At 40.1% G+C, this 20009-nt stretch overlaps 1 protein-coding gene across 2 annotated transcripts in view; it reads left to right on the top strand.

The window, feature by feature from the left end:
- The first annotated feature begins 8565 nt into the window (after positions 1-8565).
- LOC131572807 (AT-rich interactive domain-containing protein 2-like) overlaps positions 8566-20009 on the top strand; it is a 94417-nt gene continuing 82973 nt past the window's right edge. Inside the window, exons 1-4 of one of the 2 annotated variants that reach the window (XM_058826175.1) lie at positions 8568-8617; positions 9424-9534; positions 9695-9788; positions 10910-11007. In XM_058826175.1, coding sequence (XP_058682158.1) covers positions 9443-9534; positions 9695-9788; positions 10910-11007 — 284 coding nt within the window. In that variant the 5' untranslated portion in view covers positions 8568-8617; positions 9424-9442. Of the gene's footprint in view, positions 9535-9694; positions 9789-10909; positions 11008-20009 lie in introns of both variants that reach the window. The other variant, XM_058826176.1, reaches the window with a different exon arrangement.

Below are 20009 nucleotides of genomic sequence, written 5' to 3'. Positions count from 1 at the left end.
GGCTGGGGCTCTGCTGTGTTCCGTGCTCCCTCTTCTGGCACCCAGGCCCCGCCAAAAGCCAGCAGCAGCCTCACAAGGAGGGAGGGATAGGGGATGTTGGGAGGCCACCGCAAATGCATCCTGTTGGGTACACACCACTTCTATTTCTGTCTTTATCAGGGATTTACAGAGCAGCGAGTTTCGTGTATCGAACTGGTGGCCTCTAACGAAGTGTGTCTCATTTTCTGAGTTCCAAATTCAAGCTGCTGGAAAATAAACGCAGAAATATCAAGAAATATCAAGAAATATCAATACCGTATGCATACAGCCTTCTTAGCAGTTCAGACACTCTGAGGAACAGAGCATCCCAGTAATGCTGCACCAGGAAAAGCCCTAATAATGCAGACAGGACCACAGCTTGTACCCAAAAGTTCAAGAAAAAACCTGTCGCTGAATTTAACACAACTCCAAAATTATGGCTATCACTCCTACAGCTGAACAACCCTTACCCTCAAATAACCTGTACATTATATTCAGTGAAACTGTGTTTTGATTAAATGTAAACCAACCCAATTTAGCAGCCATTCTTTCATTGGATCCCTGTATGCCTTAGCTGTCTCAGCAACATAGTGATGATAATGCTACTAATTCAGAATTTTGGGAAGTAATTAGTATAAGCATTTAGATACTCTCCTAATGATTACTGCAGAAAAGCCTGCAGGAAAAGCAAAAAAAAAACCCTGCATTCAGATACACATTTAACATCATGCAGATATAGAGAAACAACTTTTCTGTTTTTTTAATTCAGTGAGAAGTTTCCCTCTCAAACTGAAGGTTCATGCATCAAGAAAGTGATCATATAATTAAGGATTCTTATGATACACATGCATGATGTCACAGACGGAAAACTTAAGCAATGAGCACTGAATTCTTCCACTTAATTTTCATGTATGTTAAGGCTGGCATGCAATTATACATAATTTTATGTTCAGACGCAAACAGAAACTATTAGACTTTTATTTAATGTCAAGAACTCTCTGGCAGATAAAAAAAATGAGTAAACTGAATGTCTATGTGTTTTCTTCTATAAATAAATAAATTTATCCTGAGATTAACTTGGCTGCAGTTAGTTACCCAAATATTAAAAAAAAATTAAAAAACATCTTTGAAAACTTAATTAGCATATTTTGGCAAAATGAGATGATTCCTTAGAACAAAAATTAAATGATGTGGGGAAATTCACACTATCAAATACATACTATAATTTCTGTGTATTACTGCAAACATGACACAAACATCTGGCTTAAGGATACACAACTCCTTTTTCATGACTTCTAAGCACAATTAATTCCAATGGAACACCATGGAGGCTCTGTAATAGCCTGGCAACCTCTCAAAGGAAAAACTGTGACATTATTTAATATTCCTAAAGCAAAGTGAAGAATGAGCCCAGACTTATTAAAATAGAGGTAACAGATGAAACACAATATTCTCGGGGCTTCATTCACAGATAGGCTTACTTCACTTTTATTGTCTTATAAATCTAACCAAACTTGTGCCATTAAAGAAAAAAATAATCTATTTTGACTTTGTAAAGTATCACTTGAGTAACTAACTTTGTGAAGGATGAAACATGACATGAAAGAAGTTTCATTCTAAGAGACCACTCTGTAATTTCAGACCACTCCTGTTTATGCTGGGGAATTTACTACAAGCAGTCTGTGGTGCAGCATGTGACTCAAGCCACTGAGAAGTTCATGTTCAACAAACTGGAATAAAATACTTAGAACAATAAAGAAGTCTAATTTTTTGTTTTGTAGTAAAGTGTGAATAGTACTTAATATTCCCAAATCAGCAAAAGATAGAAACAAACTTTAGGGTAAATGCACCTTAGGAGATCTGTATCTAAAGTCACCTGTGACACTGCTTAAAAGCACACAGACAGTGAGTTGTCCCACTCAAAATTATCAGATTTTCCTCACTCCTTTGCTCAAGTCCCTATTTTCTCTCATCTCCCTTTTTTGTTCTTCAGCAGGACTGTTAGAATTTTCCCAGCTTCTTGACTGTTTTCTATTACATTCAAGGGAGTTTCATGGAGGGAAGAGACCTTTCCCCAGCGTGCTGTTTCCCCACACCGAACACAAGCTAGATAAGGACAAGGCTAAGCAGACTGGCTTGCGTAACACGTTTGAACATGGCTACACCCCAAATACCCAGGGTGCACTTTTGCCTCTTGGTAAAGGGTTAAGGGACTATGCTCACTCTTCTCTGAACGCTATTAAGTGCACCTCAGCCCAGAATCAGACACTTACCCTGCTCTGTGCATCAACTGCTCTTGACCCTGAGAGCCTCAGAAGCCCTAAAATCAAGAACTGATAGAAGATCTAGGAGCATATATAGGCACGCCATTTCTGCATTTTCCTAAACAATTTTCATTGCTTACAAAGAGAGTTTGCAGCAAGATTCTGAGTAAGACAAGTCTCACATTAAGGTTTGAAATTCAGAAGTAGTAGCAGCTCAGCCTAATAAACATTTTTATATCTGAAGATTAACAGTCATAGATTCCCCTAAGAGCTTTAAATGGTATCCTGTTTCTGCAAGAAACAGGAACTGATACTCAACTACATTTGATAACCCTTTATAGTAAACAACTCCAAAAACTATTTCTCATTAGCTTTTTTTTTTCAGTTATATTAGACACAACTGTAGTTAAAAACTTAAGTCCTATATTTTAAGTGTGATTTTCAAATTAGCTATCACATCAGCATTTGAGCAATGCACTAAGTTTGAGGGTATTTGTCTTCCAGTTACTCTAAAAATAAAAATACTTCCTTTTATCTGGGCAACAAAACGGCATTCAATGCAATGCACCTATCTATCAGCAGTCTGTAAGGTCAAATCCAGATTACGCATATCACCAACAGATACATTGAGAATCATGATTAAACAGCAACGAATTTTTTTCCTTTTAAAGTACATTTGTGGTATTCATGTGTTTTCACTGCTTTAAGTTCTTGGTTTGCTTGGGCAATTTTAGTAGATGACTTAGTTTATATGTTATTTGGCAAATAGTTCTTTTGTTTACTATTTAAGTTTTCAGAAGTGTTCTTCTAGCACATATTATATTGAAATGCATAAATTGTCACGTGTATTGTCTGTCCACATATTCACAGTTGCACTAATTACTTCCCTTTTCATTTATGCCCATATAAAATTAGGTAAGGCAACTGCTTACTCAGAGAAATTTCAACATAATTTTAGCTGCTGTTGACTGCCATTTGAATTGGTAAAAATATAAAGATGAGACAGTACTACGTGACAAGGAAATATTGCTGGTAAATCTGCAATACTGAGAACTCTCCTACTAGTAGGATTTCACCACTTTTACTTATAACAAACGCCATGAAGTGAATAGGTTTGGTTTTGCTTTAGGTTAATTGGACCTTCCCCATCCAAGTACGACACCATAATTCTTAATTGACAAAAACCTTTCGCCAAATTTAATCTGATCATTTCTGTATTTCTGAGCATGGTTCCTTTTTAACATTCAGAAGAACTCTCTCAGTTTTGCATCTCAATCAAACTTTCACACATTCAACCAGAAACATGAATCACACTAGCTATTTCAGGGAACAGTGCACAGCTATAGTGGCAGGGGAAGTGTGCCATCCACCAGATCACACTGACACAGAGGTCATAATAAAGCAATGTGTGAGATTAAAGGTAAGTTTATTTACTAGATCCAAACACTTATTTTTTTTAAGAAAAAACTTGCACCCATTTGCTGTCAGGAAATTAATGACTTCTGTGCTACAGACTGCTAGAACATCAAAACATTTTTTGCCATTGAGGCCCTAATCTGCATTACACTTATGATAACTTAAAGCACCATTTTTTTCTGCCTGCAAGAAAACGATATGAATTTGACAATCTTTCTAAACTTACTGCTGAAGTACTGCCAACCCAGAGTGTTCACCTAAGTCAGGACCCACAAAGTAATTAGGATTTCAAAAGTATGGCAGTTTTGAAATCAAGTGGGAATGCATTTATGTATTTATTTTTACTTCTCCTTCAGTTACAAAGCATGAAAACCCTACATGCATTTCACACCTCATTGCATAACTGAAAAACCATCAACTTTGAAGTACTTGTAAGTTAAGAGCCTAGATGACCATAAAATTCACTAATTGCAAGAGGTAGACCTTTGCGAAGAACAGCAAGTATTAAAAAATTACAGTAATTACAGATAACATTTTTAAAGTGTTTAATCAATTTACTTGGCTATTTTCAATAGTGTTTATGTAGCCAAAGTTTCCCTCTGTTTTATTTCCTGAGTAGTAATACCATAAAGTTGAAATGAGGAAGGTGCACATCCTGTTGGAAGATTTAGGAGAGTAAGTGTCAAATTATTTAAATAAATAGCTTAAGAAGGCAGGTCTTTCCAATGTAAAAGTGGTTTTATTTTTTTTTTTTTTAAGATTATTTAACCCAAGCCTCCTGAGGTAGTTAAGTTACAGTAACTGTACTGAAAATAGTGAACAAGTGTACAGAAGTAGCCTGTAATGCTGGACCTCCACTTTCCCACCTTTGCTATGCTGTTTAGCACTTAATTTCATGCATAAGACCTTTCACTTATGATTTAATGGTGTACCATTGAAGACTAGTCCCTTATGGTCTATACTAAGTAGCAGAATCTTTAAAAGCAACTAGCACACTAAAATGTAATAAAGAATTTTAATGTATTATTCAGTAAGAAGGGGTAGGGCTTACTGAGTAAATGCCCCATGTTGAAGTGTACATTTGCTACAGCAAATTAAGCAAATACTGAAGTCTTTAGCCCAGCATATGCAGTTACTCCAACACTTTAACGTTTTTTTGTTAAATATGGTTGAGCTTTGCCTTTCTGACCCTCTCCTCTACCAGAAGTTCATCCTGTAATTCTTGTGCTTATTTTTACATTGCACCTCTATTATATGCTAACTGCAGTCTTAAGAGCGAATTTACTGGATTCTCTACTCCATCTAACAGGCTGCATTTTCAAAAACCATGTATATAGCACATGCACATACACACAAATACTTCTGTTTCTAAGGATTTGCAGTTTACTGTTTAATACATGTAGTATATAATTTAATACTAGTAGCATATAGCTAGTGATACTAGTTGCACTCATCAGAACATAATGTTGCCACAATTCAAGAGCAGCACAAGCAAAAATGGAAATGAGTGAGAATATTTCACCCACCAGAAAGCAAATACATAGTCAGTGGCACATTAACAGCAACTGAGCAACTAGAGCAACTGTGGCCTGCTCCCTGTAAAGCAGCAATATTGCAGATAGGTAATAAGTGGAAAATTTAATATTAAAGATTAACAAATTTAAAAAAAGAAACTGTAACACAGGATACCACTGCTAGAACAGTATTCACTTAACATAGCTATACTTAAAAAACCCCAACCAACAGAGAGGCAAAAAATCCCTGCAAGCAGCACTGAATACTGACAATTCAGGTATGGACCTATCCTGTCTGTCTGCAAGAATTCCGTAACATTTATACACTGAAATTCACAGTATACAGTAACACTCACAAACAGTAGAGGCTTTATTTTACATATAAACTCAAATTGCATTGACAAATACTATACAGAGATCAATAAAAGGACCTTTCTCTAAATAGCAAGATTTTTTCCTTTTCCCTACTTTTGATCTTTGACTCTTTAGTAGGCAGCAAGATATTTTATAATTCCTTAATATCAAGGTAATTTTGGTACATTTAAAAATTATAACTTCCACCAGAAATAGGTAATTTCCTTTATTTAATACCATTAAAAAGCATGCATATTAAGACAAATAGATCAGAAAAAAAAAAAAAATCTTAATGCACAAGCCCCTTCTCTACCTTTAAAAATGGAGGAGCTCCGTTTACAACATAAACAAACCCGGTGGTGTCATACTAGAATCAGCTTCACAACCTTATCGTAAGGGATCTCCACCTGCTTCAGCTATAAGCCGAATAACCAAGCTATAAGAACCAAGACATCGTTAATGTAAAATAGTAATTATTACCAAGCTGGCATCGCAAGATCAGAGTCCAATACAGACATTTTGTACCTTGGTGCTGGATAATGTTACTTGAAGCATCAGCCTAATAGCCGGTTTATTCATAAGGCACGCACTAAAATGAAACAAACAGTAATTAAGTGCTGTCAGTGACCTAGTTAGCTACACAAGGAGCTCGATCGTCCTGTCATTCATTACAGGTTCGCCGGAATCCGACAGGAACGGTCCCGTCCGCCCGGGCAGCGCGGGAGCGGGGGCAGCGCCCCCCGTGCGGGCAGCCCCGGGCTCCGGGCCGCCGTCGCCAGCCGCTCCTGCAGCCCCCGAGTCTCCGCAGCCCCCGGGTCCCCGGGAGCTACGCCCCAGCGAGGGCAGCGCCAAGGCCGCCTGCCTTGGCCTTAGCCTTCCCCTCCCCCGCGCCGCAGCTCCGGCAGCTCCGCGCTGGGATAACGCAGCCTCTGACTCGCTCACTGCTCGCGTCGCCCTTCACCTCCCTCTCCTCCCTCCCCCCAACGCGCGCGCTCGAGTCTCCTCTCGGCGGCGGGAGGGCGGTGAAATCCTCCGCTCTCCTCCCTCCGCGCTCCGTAACGCGAACGAGCCGCCGCCTTCTGTTCCTCAGCCTCGGCCAAGTCGGCGTTTGTTGACAGGCTCTGCCGGGCACAAAATGGGGCTGCCGCTTCCATGGGCGCCGCCATTTTGTGAGGAGCCGCCGCGCTCCCTTGCAGCAGCCGCAGCCTCAGTCACAGCGGCCGCGGCAGCTCAGGCGCGCCGGAGCGGCGGCCGGGGTCTGTGTAATGGTTGAATAAAGTGACCCCGTCTAGGGAATCCCCGGCTGACAGTTACGTAAGGGACCGTGCGCAATTGCTGTGCTTAGCATGGAAACCCACCTAGCCCTGCTACGCAACTTGCCTGTCCTCCCCTCTGCCTCCCGCTCCCCTCACACAGCGCCCGGTCGAGCGGTGACTCACCTCTGCCGACCGCCCCTCGCGGACGGGAGACCCCCTGCTTTTAAGGAATATTTAAGGCACGATTAAAAACCACCGCCCTCCCTTGAAGGGAAGTTTGACTGTGTGTCTAAAAGAGCACTTTAGCCCCGCAGTCGCTTGTTTTAAACCTCTCTGATTTGTATTATCCTGGCTTTGGCAGTCTTATGCATATTGTAGGTGAAATAGCAGAAGCTCAGAGTGTCAGAGACAGGAGCTGAAGGTCTAATTTTAAGGGGGGGGTGGGGGAAGGGAAGGCTCTTAATGCTATAGTGAATAAGACATTATGCATTTCATACTCTGAAATCCACACACTACCAACTTTCAGTACAGAGTATTAATTTGAAACTCGGGTATATCTCTGTCCTTCCCCCCAAATCATGAACCCAGGGCAAATCTTACCAAGCATTATTCTGTCTCTGTATTCAAACTGGAACAGCATGCAAAGCAAAAGGAAAAAAAAATCTTAGGAAAAAAAATTGTTTTCTTAAGTTAGTACATGGAGTAGAAAGGAATTGCAGATTTCCTTCTTTAAGTGCTCACTGGAGGCCATCATGTGCCATTGATTCTAAAACACAGCTCCTTACTGACTTTATTGAGTTCTGCTTTAAAAATCCCCAACCCCGTAGGCCCGATCTAGCTTTGGATTGCAATGTACGGGTTGTGAGGGGAAAATATTCCTTCAGAGTCTCTTAAACTGGAGCAAGCACTCACCTGCTGCTGTTTGCAAGGACAAATGCCCACCTGGGCACCGCCTGCTTTACCCGAGGAGCAAAGGTTTGATGGAAGGCACGCTTCACCGCAGGGGCCCTTTCTTGCTCTTGTTTAGCCCAAGTCGACCAAGCTCCACCATGGTCGGCGTGCAGGTCTTCTCCTGGTTTCCCATGTGGAAACACGTCAGGAGGTGAGTGTTTACAAACACTGCGCACACCACAGGCAGAGGGGAAGCGGCTTGCAGTGCCACTGGGGGCTGCTGCCCATCCAGGGTGAGGGCCAAGACCTTCCTCCTCCATTAATTTTGTACTACATGTTCCATTTGTCAATGTACAGAAAGATATGAGCGGCTTAGATTGTATACAGCAGTCTTGAGGCACTTAAATTACAGGCCGTAGTATCTCAAGAGAAAGAAAGAAGAATAAAAATATTCATGGAGTGACCCTGAGCCTAGGCTCCTGCTGACAAACCTCTCCAGGGCACCTCCTACTCGGAAGAGCACTCGGCATTCTCCTTTGGGGAGTTTTAAAGCTCTCATGCCTCGAAATATAGGGTTCCTGCTACCCCCCCCCGCCCCCGCCATGCCATCCGGGGCGACTTCCTGCCCTTGGAAACACCTCGGCCCGGGGGACTCGGAAAGTTTTCCGAAAGTCCACATCCCACCAGTGCCCCCTTCGGTTGTTGTTTTCTCTCCCCTTGAACTCAGGGCGTTGGGTTTAGTCCAATTAAAAAATTCGTCCCCGCTTTCCAAATCCACCTTTCCCGCCCCCCCGCCCCCCCCATTCCCCCCCCCCCCTCCCGCCGGCAGCCAGCGGAGAGAGGCCGGTCGGCGCGAGCCTGGCACGGGAGGGCCCTGCACCGGCCCCGCGCCCCGGAACAGCCGGTAGTAGCCGTTTTTTTCCTCCCTCTTCTCCCTCTCCCTCGCCTCTTTCCGCCCGGCTTTGTGTGAAGTTTGCGGCACATTGCAGATGAGCCCTTAGCGGCGAGAGGAGCCTATTGTTCCCCGCCAGGAACTGCTTGCTGGGGCTGTGCTGGCTTTTGCCTTTGGAGCTGCCTCTTGCAGTACCGGAACCGGCCTCCGGGGCCCGCTGTGTCGCGCTCTCGTCCAGGCAGAAGCACGGCGGCCTCAGATCTTTTTGTCTGAGCGAGAAGAGAAGTGAATCCCGCTGCCGCCGCCACCGCCGCCGCCGCCGTAGCTCTACAGTGTGTGTGTGTAAGGGAGCGAGCGAGGGAGCGAGCGAGCGAGGGAGGGAGATCGCATGGAGCCGCGGCTGTAACACACACACACTGTCAATACCTCACTCCGGCTCCCCCCCCGCCCCACCACAACAGTAACCCAATTCATTGTGTGATCCAGCAGCACCATGTTGAGTCTCATGTGCAGGCTGGATCGGCTGGGTTTGTGGTGCTGAGAGAGGCAGCAGCCGCGGGAGGAGGAATTACTGAGAGGTGCCCCTCTCCCTCCCTGCCTCTTCGCCCGTGTGTTGTGTGGAGACAGGACTCGCAATTACCACACTCTCGGGGCTCCCTTATTCCTTTTAAACTTTTTTTTAAACAAGCCCCTCTCCATGGCTGATCCCCGGCCGAGCACGGGCACCTGGGTCTCTTAAAGACAAGGAGGAGCCGGGGATTGTTGTTGTTGTTGTCGGCCGTTTTTTTTTTTTTTAAATTGGATTTTTTTTTTACGAGAACCTTTTTTATTACAAAAATGGCAAATTCGACGGGTAAAAACCACGCAGACCAGCGGAGAAAGGGACTCGCTTTCCTGGACGAGCTGCGGCAGTTTCACCACAGCAGAGGGTGAGGAAAATGGGGAGATGGAACGGGAGGGGGGGAGGCTTTTAAATCGACCAGATCCAACTTCCAGCCCCTTCCCTGAAGGACACGGCAGCCCCAGCGAGGGGAGAAAAGGGGGCAGAGCTGACAAGTTGTGGTGTTTTGTGTGTATCTCCTTTGGCAGGTCTCCTTTTAAGAAGATCCCCGTGGTGGGTGGGAAGGAGCTGGATCTTCACGCTCTCTATACCAGAGTCACCACTTTAGGCGGATTTGGGAAGGTGAGTGGAAGTTTTAATTTGGGTTTCCCTCCCACTAACCTCTTCCCAAAAGTCTCCTCTGACCCCCGGGGGTGGCGGGGGGAGCCGGGGTGGCCGGGAACCGTCCTATTTAAAGCCGGTTAGAGAAGGTGGGGGGTGGAAGGAGGAAGCGAACAGATAGGCAGGTTGGTGGCTCGGCCTTGTCGGCGGAGCGATGAAGGGGGACCCGGGGGTACGGCGCGCACCCCACTCCTGCCTCCTCCGCCTCCGCCGGACCCCCTCGCCCATGCCCCCCTCCCGCGGGAAGGCGAGGGGGGAGCAGGGAGCTGCTGGGCGGCGAGAGCAGGCTTCTTTCGGCTGTGGTGGCAGCTCTGTGCGTGTCTCTCTTGCAGAGGGAGAGACAGAGGAGAGAGTCTGAGTGCAGTTTTAGTGCAACTCAAAATTAGCGGGCATGTTTAACATCGATAATCGGCACGGAGCATGGGCTAGGGAACGATCCTCGCAGCCGGGGGGGGCCGGGCGCTGCCCTCCGAGCCCTTCCCGGGGAAAAATAACAAAAGGGGCACCCAAGACGGTGTGTAATCAAATAGCCATCTTTAGGCTTCAAGGCTGGGGACAGAAATGTAGGCCTCAAAAGAAAGGCCTCTCTGTGTCTGTGGATCTGTGTTGGGGGGACCCCCCGGGCCGGCGCCCCCGCGCCCCGCAGCCCAGGGGGCGCCCCCCGCCAGCACTTCCCTGCATTATTTTAAACTTCTTTGGGTTTTTAACGGACCGCGTTAGGATTTAAAAGGGGGCGACAGAGGGACTCCCGATTGGTTATTGTCCAGGCAGTAAAAACAAAAACAAACAAACCCCAAAACAATACCACCACTCCCGGCCGTTCCCCCCGAAAAAAATAATGTGTATATTACAAAATAAATGCAGTAAAAGACCCCTGAGAAGCGGGATTATTCCCGAAAGGAGAATACTACCGACTGTCAGTAAAATATATAGTCCTAAATCCCATATACATTCATGTTTGTTTCTTTTTATATATTTATCTATCTGCTTCATGGCAGCCTGTGTTTTTTTTGTGATGTTCGCTGTCAGCAACATGTTTACGTGTACGTTGTGTATCTCGGCTTGTGTGTTGTTTTTGACAGGTATCAGAGAAGAATCAGTGGGGAGAAATTGTAGAAGAGTTTAACTTTCCCAGAAGTTGTTCTAACGCTGCCTTCGCTTTAAAACAGTATTACTTGCGGTGAGTGCTATCAAGCTGTTGCAATAGTATTTTTGTGTGCGGGGTTATATTTAGTTTTCAGTGTGTGCAATAATAAAAATATCCCTACTCTTTTAAAATGCTATAAAATAAAGCAGAAAAAAACCCCTTGTAATTCCTTTTTGGTCTGGTACAGTGATCAGTTAAAGGTGATTCTGTTTTGTAGTTATTTTTGTTTTACATCTGCAAGCCTTAAACTTTGAAGGGATCCCAAGTATACAAACAGTATATGTCAGAGGCCATTTTTTTTGATTGTTTTAGAATGACGGTACTAAAGGACTGTTACTAAGAGATCATGTTATTGTAGTTATAGAAACTTAGGTTAATATTTGAAGCACTGAAATGTGTTGATATATGTAAATTTGTTTACTGTTTAGTGGGGTCAGATGTGGAATAAAAATGCATCTGCAGGAAGGTAGACTATTTTGCACAAATTATATTGTTATCAATTACTAGCAGCATATATTATTATTTTCTATTTTAGAGTACAAAGAGCTAAATAATCTTTTTATTACTTGAAAAATAATAAATTTCTGCAGGTTTTAAAAATAAGGTTGCATTCCTTGGAAATTATACAGATTATTTTTTTGTGATGCAGGTTATTTTTCATTGTAGCTTGGAGTTCATATTGAATATTTTAAATTACTATGTAAGGTACTATTAATTTACTAGATTGCTTCTTAAAAATAAATTTTTATTAAGTCTGGGTGATTCTCTGTGGAAAAGATTTTTAAATGATTGTGTACATAGTTGTTTTAGATGCTGTATATATGGATACTTACATCTCGTTTAGAAGTTATATGTATGTTGGTTAAGGAATATAATTTTCTGTTTCTGAATTATAAATATGATATTTTTCATTGCAGTTAATGATAACATAGATGTACAGTATGAACAAAATAAGTATGGGCTTTTGGATTTCTGTTTTGGTGAGCTGAGTACACACAAGCTTTATCTGTCTCTGGTTTGGCCTTCTGAATTAGGAAATGCAGTAATTGTACAGGTGCACTTTCTATTGGTTGTCCTAGATTGACTTCCAGCTTGAAGCTGTAGAGTTCATAGCACAGTGGAGCAGTTATTGAGTTACAGTGATGTCTGGAAAACCTTAGTCAGATATTTGTAGTTACTGAAATTTTGGTGGATTTTTTACTGGTGGCATATGATTACTTTAGGATCCAGGTTAAGAAAAGAAACTACCATTGTTAATAGCTTTGGTAGAGTCTATGATTGGTGGCAGGCCTAGAAATTAAGTGGGAAGCTTGCTTTAGGATATCCTTTCCTGTTTTGTTTTTTTTTTTCCCTTCTCTCCTACATAGTATTGAGACAGTGTTGCTAAAGCTTTCTCACATCACAGAAGGCAGTTTTTGCTTCTTGAGTTTTTCTGTTGGACCATGTAATTTGTTAGTTGACTAGATTTTACATATAATTTGCAAATTTATTTTTTTTTTACCCTTTTATTTCTATTTCCATATTTTGTAAGTGTTTGAATGGGCTAACTTTTTGCAGTAGAAGATTGTATGTCATTTCTGTTTTCATGTGTATTTTGAGAGGCATTATATGCTGTGACAGTTAACACAATTAATGTTAATTTAACCTTCTAATGACTATTAATTTTTAATAAGGTATTACTTTTTAAATTAGAGTCAGACATGCAAAAATGTCATTTTTGTTATTGGCATACTGGTATTGACATTATTTAAAATATAGTTGTTGAATACATATATAACTGGTTACATACAAATAATTTCGAGGGTTTTTGTTTATTTGGAAATTAGGAAAAAAGTTGATAGACGGTTGAGATGAAGAATCTTTAAAAATGACTTTATCATAATCTCTGTGACTAAGCTATTCTGAAATAAACTATCAAGGTGTTTGGTTTTGGGGTGGACTGATTTTTAGTGATCATTTTGGTTTTTGTTTGATTTTGTTTCTTCTGAATTGCTGCTTTACTCACTGTTGCTTCTCACATAATCTAAGTCGGATGCGGATTGTTTCCCAGCTGAGTTCACCTTCTTCCATGTGCACTAATAGGACTGTATGTACACATCTCTACTAGGTTAACATTTGTTTAGCTTTAACCTAGAAGGTGTTAGGGGGACAGTATTTGGTTCTAGGTGAAGAAAAAATGCTCTAATGATAAATTTGTTAAAAGGGCCTAGCTTGCCTGTGTTGAAGAACATAATCTGAGGTTTCTTACAACCTAGATTTGAATGAACTGCTGAGCAATTACCCTTGGAAAACAAAAAGTTTGTCTTGTGACCCTCAAGTACTGTAATGACTTTCCAAGCAAAGCCAGACAAATTAAGGCCTATCAACTTTTATTTCAATTTTTATCTAATAGTATGTCACATGTACTGTAAAGTGCATGGCAGATAGAGACCCTATTGAATTCAGAAGGGTTCAGTGGTGTGCACCTACATGAATATGTTTGCAGATTTGGATTTGGGATGGTTTGTGATAAAAGTTGCTTCTTTCTGTGGAACATCTGGCATAGTATGTTGACTGACATAAGATGTCAAGCTGCATGGACCACTTGCTCATTTTGCTGTGTTGCCACTAACAATGCTGCTATTTTTACTTAAAGTTACTATGTAAACAAATTAGAAAATTGATTCATTTTTGTGATGTCAGTAGTCCTGTTGGCTTGATCAAACTGAATGTTTTGCAAAACAGTCATTGAGTTATGGTATTTCTTGAGGCCGTTCTTCAGGTGTGTATTTTTGGTTAAATATCTTTTTCATTTGACTGTCCTGGAATTTTGCTGTATGTCTTTGGGTATCTGTGTTAGGCTTAATTAAAGAAGTGCATTGTTTAAACTTGCAATACAATTCCGATAGATTTTATGATAGGTGATAGTTGAATATATGATAACCTATCTGCCCCTTCTCCCTTGCACTGCCCTCCCTTTTCTCTCACTGGAAAAAGTAATTTATAATGGGGAAAGTCGGAACCATTCAAACTTAGTGCCTCTGTTGCTTTGAGCTGTCTGACAGGTGAAGTAATTTATGCACTGTGGTTCTTAGTGAGCAGTCAAAAGCCACAGGGCCGATAACCATTGATAGGCTGTACTTGTTAATGTAGTTCTGTAAGACTTTACAGCAACAGAGAGTGTAATTCCCTTGGATGTAGTGCAGATTGGATGTTTCATTTCAATTGAAGTGAATTAGTAAAGCATTTTCTAAATGCTTCTCGAAAAATTACTTTATAATGTTAATAAAAATATTTTAGTATGGATTAATGCATGCAGTCATTGTGGATGTACATTTATCTCTTTGTTGGTTAACACCTGGTAGGTAAAAAGAAAGCTAATATGGAATATGGCCTGGTTTTTATCTTATTGGTTGATTACATTACAGTCCTACGAATAAATGGGCTGATGTGAACTCATGTGTTGGTATAAGGTTCTGTTGGTTTTCATGTGAGTGCAAGTGATACATTTATTTCTGTTGTGGATCTTCATCTATTTTGGGGAAATGAGAGATCTTGTAAGTTTAAATGTGTGAATGAAATATGCCTAGCTGAACTGAAAATCAGTTTGCTTTGCAAAGTTATTTATCTACATTAAGATAAATGATATGAAAGAACTAATTGTAAGGTAAAATAAGTTTGTCATAGTTCTGCGGAGATTTCCTGAAAGGTAGACAGCACATGCATATTGTAAGCTTTTGGCAAAGGCAGTAGTAATTAGCTAATAATAGTTTAAGGTGAATAAAAAATTGCTGTTGTAAATATTGGGGAAGAAAGGGGAAGTCAAATAGAGAGGAAAGTGGTCAGTTCATAAATGAGAAGTTGCATAAAGTTATTATTAAGACAAGCCATTATGCTGAATTTCCTGAAATTCCATATATAGTAGGATGAAAAACAGTGAGCAGTTAAAAATCAGAACCATATGAAGTAGTTATAGATGACAAATAGAGGGGATTCTTGAAAGATCTGAAGATACTTATAAGTCATTTGATCTTCAAGATGCCTCTAAGAAATTAAACAATAGTACTGATTTCTTTTAAAAATAAAGGGGGGGGGAAAAAAAAGCACGAGCTTAAGAACTAGAATAAAAGGATTCTGTTCTTAGTAATATAATGGCAAAAATATCAGGGAAACAATAATAAGAAGCCTGGAATTTTCTAAGCAAAAATTTAAGAGGTGTTTTTTGTTATTCTTGCTTCGTGTTTAAAATTAGGATCTGATACTGCAACAGCATCTGCACACAGTTCAGTGAGTCTGGAGAAGTACAGGATTGGCTTGTTTGCCAGATCTGATTGCAGATTCAAGGCCCCACTAAATGAGAAGAAAGTTGTAGCTATAGTAAAATTTTACATATTTTCTGAAATTCAAATACATCTCAAAATCTCTTGTTAAGAAATCATATATGTATATGGATAGTCATCTTAATGAAAAATTGGATGAAGGACCAAAAACAAAAATAGAACGAAGTAGAAAGAATAGATGTGGTGAGTCACAGCAGTTTTAGGTGCTAAAAGAGTATCATCAGTGCTTACATATGCACGTAGTAATACAAGTTTAGCCATTTTAGGTATATTTAGTGTCTGCTTTGCTTAACTTTATGAGAGGTTGAATACTACACTTGCAGCATTAGCAGGCAGTGATAGAAGAGTTAAACACAAGTCAGGGCAGAAAAGAAAAGGTATTATAAAGAAATTAGGCACATTGATGGAAAGTATAAATGAGATGTAGTTTGAAAAATGCAAGCTAAAACAGTTGAGGGCCTATAATCCAAAACAGGTATTCACTGTGAGGGAATAACCTGGAAAGCAGTATTGCTGAAAAAGGGATAGGAGTGATACCACGGGCCTGATAATCCTGTCAGTTGTGTGAACCCAACTCCCTTTCATATGAAAGGGATTTGTGCATGCTTCTGACAGGAAGGCCAGGCCCCAATTTGCAATATGATATATAGACTTTGTAAAATTCAGAACGAGTTTAGGTTGCATCCACAGTGGCATGGAGCAAACATTAGACAAATGGGGATGGATTTTTGTACAAGATTATGAGACTGTGCTTGGAGTACTGTTCTACTTCAGGGACTTTGCAACTTGGTGGGGTAACTTAACAGAAACTTAGAGAAGAGCAACAAAATGTTAAGAAAGCTGAAGGGACTAATTGATTTAAAAAAAAAATAAATTGATAAATAAATATGTTTTGCTTGGCTCAATTAACAGTTTGTGTGAGAGAGGGAAATGATATCTTCCAAGCATTTTAAGGGGTCGAAGCAGTTAAAAGGGAGGTAATTTTAAATAAAAAAAGAGGTCGTGTTAACGTGTAAGCTGAGATAAAACTAAAGGAGAAAATTCAGAGTAGACAGCAGCACAACCCCCCCCCCCCCACCCCAGAATGTACCTGAGTACCTTCTGGTATGAATAGTATCCCAGGGGTATGGTGAACCCCCACACTGGGCACTAGCCTGGCCAGGACACCAATACATGTGCAACAGGTAATAAGCCAGGAGCGGCATAGAGAAAGAGCCCAGCTGACCATACAGATCTTTTCCATCCTTGAATAATGCCATAGTGAAGGCTTTCATCTTGAATACCTATGGGCTCAACTTTGTGGAATCTTCTGCACGTAATTTTCTCCCAAATCATACAAGCACTGGCAAGACAGGAGACAAATACATGGATGACGTTTTTTATGATTTCTTCTTAAAATTTGCTTTTCTCTCAAGACAAAAATTGTAACGCGTATTTCAGTCAGGTGTCTAACGCCTTTCTTTTAAAGTCTTAAGTGAATATTTTACATAGTAGAAGAGGGAATTTTGTTTAGTTGTACTGAATCATACAGCCAGTATACAATCAAGACTAGTTACTATTTATGCAATAAAGCTTTATTTAGGGCAGTTAAATATGTTGGTTTTTCAAATCTCAGAATGTGTATCAATAGAAGTTACTTACGTGGATGGATGTGGTCTTGTCAAGGTTGCTGGGAAACTGCTTAAAGGAAAACAGAAGTTTTATAATATATTTGTGCTAGGACTCATCTGAGGGGAGCAAGCAGCAGATGAAAGGGGACCATAGCTACCTTAGAATTGCTCTTTGTTAGAATTACATTGTGATACCAGTTTACTGTGCAGATGAGTTTGGCCTCTATCAAAGTTTCTCAGCTTTTCCTTCAGAGGGTAAAACTCCTTTTTACTGCTGGAAAATATAGTGAAAAATTAGTGCGATGAACATTAACATATTTTCCTGACTATTTTCTGCAAGCTTTTTGTAGAAATTGCCTAAGTTGCTGCTGTTATGCTGAAGTGCACTGGTTTATTTGGGGAGGGGTGAGTGTTGTTCTTCAGTTTTAATTCAGAATTCTGATTGTTTGACTTGAAAGCTTATCTAGGCAGATGTCGGAACTAATAATCTACAAAGAGCAAGTTTCTGGCAACACTGTAATAACTGTGGTGACTTTTAGGACCTACTTCTAAGAATTGGTGGAAACTTTTATTTAAGACCATTTTCTATTCTTAAACCAAAACGGTGTTTAAATGAATTTATGCCTTAAAATTATTAGCATCTGTTGTAATGTCTTAGGTTTGAATGAATGCTGAGCTAATTACAATATGATCAAGAATGCATATAGAATGCAAAGGTATTACTTCTTTTCTTGTGAAATGGAATAAGCCCGGGCTAAGAAAAGTTGTTTGGTTTGGTTTTAGTTGTTTTTTTGTTTGTTTAATTTTATTCTGGAGCTAGTAGGCTTTAATTACCTTGCTTATTTGCAGTTAAACCTCAGTAGATAAGACTTTCATACTTATATTTTTCTTTTTTTCTTAACCCTTTCCCCACTTTTCCCAGTAGTGAAATACAGAAATACAATTTGTTCATTTTTACAGATGAGGTACTAGAGGTACACAGAGGTTCAGGTTTTTACTTTGAGGGTGCATGTCACATAAGAAGAAACCCAAATATGTTAAAGCCAATTGTTTTTATAATAATCCAGTTTTATTTGTTAATAATTGTTTATATAGAATCCAATTCTGACAGGAAAATTTCTTCATTTTGAGACTTAGCTAAACTATCTATAAAAAGGGGCTACTATTAATGTCTTTTAAAATTTCTCTTTAATCAATAGCTGTTTTATTTTTCAAACAATGCTAATGTTATGTTCTGTGAATTGGAGAACTAAGAACTAAATATGTAAGGTCATGAGAATGAGCTGTTTGTGTTTTGTTTTAAAATACTTGTTCTGAGTGTTGGAGTGGTGTTTTACAGCTTAAATGGGACTGCTTGGAGTTACTGTAGTATCAGTCCGCATTACTACAGGTCAACACAGTTCATAGAGGGGATTGGGTGTAGGCTGGAGATCCCATCACGTGATCTTGTTTCTGGTTACCAGTCTGATACATATTGATTCTGTGGCCTTAGTCAAATCATTTGCAATCTTTTTTATTCATATTTATGAAGTGGCTATACTGATGTTTGTTTACCTGTCTCAAAGAGAAGTGTGAAGACTGTAAGCTTTTAAATGCAGGTTTGTGTCTCTTCATGCTTCTATGTCATATCTTAAATATTTGAAAATGAATATAAATTAGGAATATATGAGGAAAGTAAAACTATTCATAAGGTTGTTTGCCCTCTACAGCGTTGAGAAGCAGAAAATACAGCACAGATGAGACGAAGAACAATCTTTATTCCTTAGGGAAAAATAAACTTGGGATACCTAAGCAGGGAAATATTGAAACTGTTGAAAGAAAGAAGCTTATCTTGAGGAAGGATAGTAAAACAGCAAGATGGTACCCAGAATAGTGAGCTTAGGTTTTGCCTGAAGAACTAGATTAGTGAGCTAGGTATCACATCTCAAATATAGTCTCCTTGGAGCAGCAAGTTCAAGTCTTAACCAGACCTGAATTATATTTTAAGCAGTACGGTAGTGAAGCTGAGTACTCCACTTTTTGTTTTCCTATTCTAAAACTGAAAGTGCATGCATTTATTTTAACTCCAGATAAATTGTTGCAAGGCAGCTATGCTGTGAGAGAGATCATATATAATGGAGTTATAATAGAGTGTAGTTTTGTTGAATGATGCACTGGAGCATGTTTGTTTGTGAGAGTGAACTGTCTTCATACTATTTTCTATCAGGGTGGGAGGAGCAACTGTTGAGATTATTAGTCTCAGAATAATATACAGTGTTACTTGTCAATCCATTACTGCTTAAGATACATAAAAATCTTAGAAAGTAAGGCAGTCATTCTGTTTCAGAGACTTTTTCTCTTAGAGTTTGGTGGACTTTTGCTGAAGTTTAGATGGACCATACTTAAGGCTGTGTGTGTTTCTTCATTGATACGTGCTGTGACGTCTGCTGGTTGGCCTCTGCCTCCCACTCCAAAGGTTGCTATGTTTCCATGATAAACCATGTGCAGAGATTCTCAGGTCCATAGATCACCAAATTGTATGTCTAGCTCTGAGTAGCTCTGTTCAATTTCTTTGAAGTGCAATAACAACCTGTATTATTGGAACATAATGTATTGGGGGAACTTTCCGTTTGGGGTACGTCCCAGGGGCTTAATTAAGCTAAATGAAAGTAGTTTACTCTGGAGGTGAATCTAGCATGTTTTGTGTATATTAATAACTATTATGGTGTAGGATAGATGTAGAACTATGTGTATGAGTTTGTTTGCTTTTCAAATCTGTATATTAGAAGAAAACTTGTGGAAATATTCTTAGGACTAGTTCTTCCCATACCTGATTATTTTGGTCAGGAGTGTCCATTTTCTAGTGACCTCCATTAAATGATGTAGAATCCAGGCACTGGCTAAGTGAATGTCCTCTGTAATTTTGGGGTGATAGTATAGCTTTGAAATGTTATAGATTGCAGAGCTGTTTCTTGGCTACTTTTCACTCCCCGATACCATCTATGAAATGCCAGGAAAATTAAAATTTCTAACAGTACGTGTTCATATAATGCTACAGTTGTACAGTAAATATGTGAAAAAATTAGGAATTGCTTCATGTAAGTATGAATGTGCAACTGTAACTGTG

Source organism: Poecile atricapillus, chromosome Z (genome assembly GCF_030490865.1).
Source record: "Poecile atricapillus isolate bPoeAtr1 chromosome Z, bPoeAtr1.hap1, whole genome shotgun sequence".
Classification (NCBI taxonomy): domain Eukaryota; kingdom Metazoa; phylum Chordata; class Aves; order Passeriformes; family Paridae; genus Poecile; species Poecile atricapillus.
Note: the sequence above shows the minus strand (reverse complement) of the source record. Positions and strands in the feature narration are given on the sequence as shown.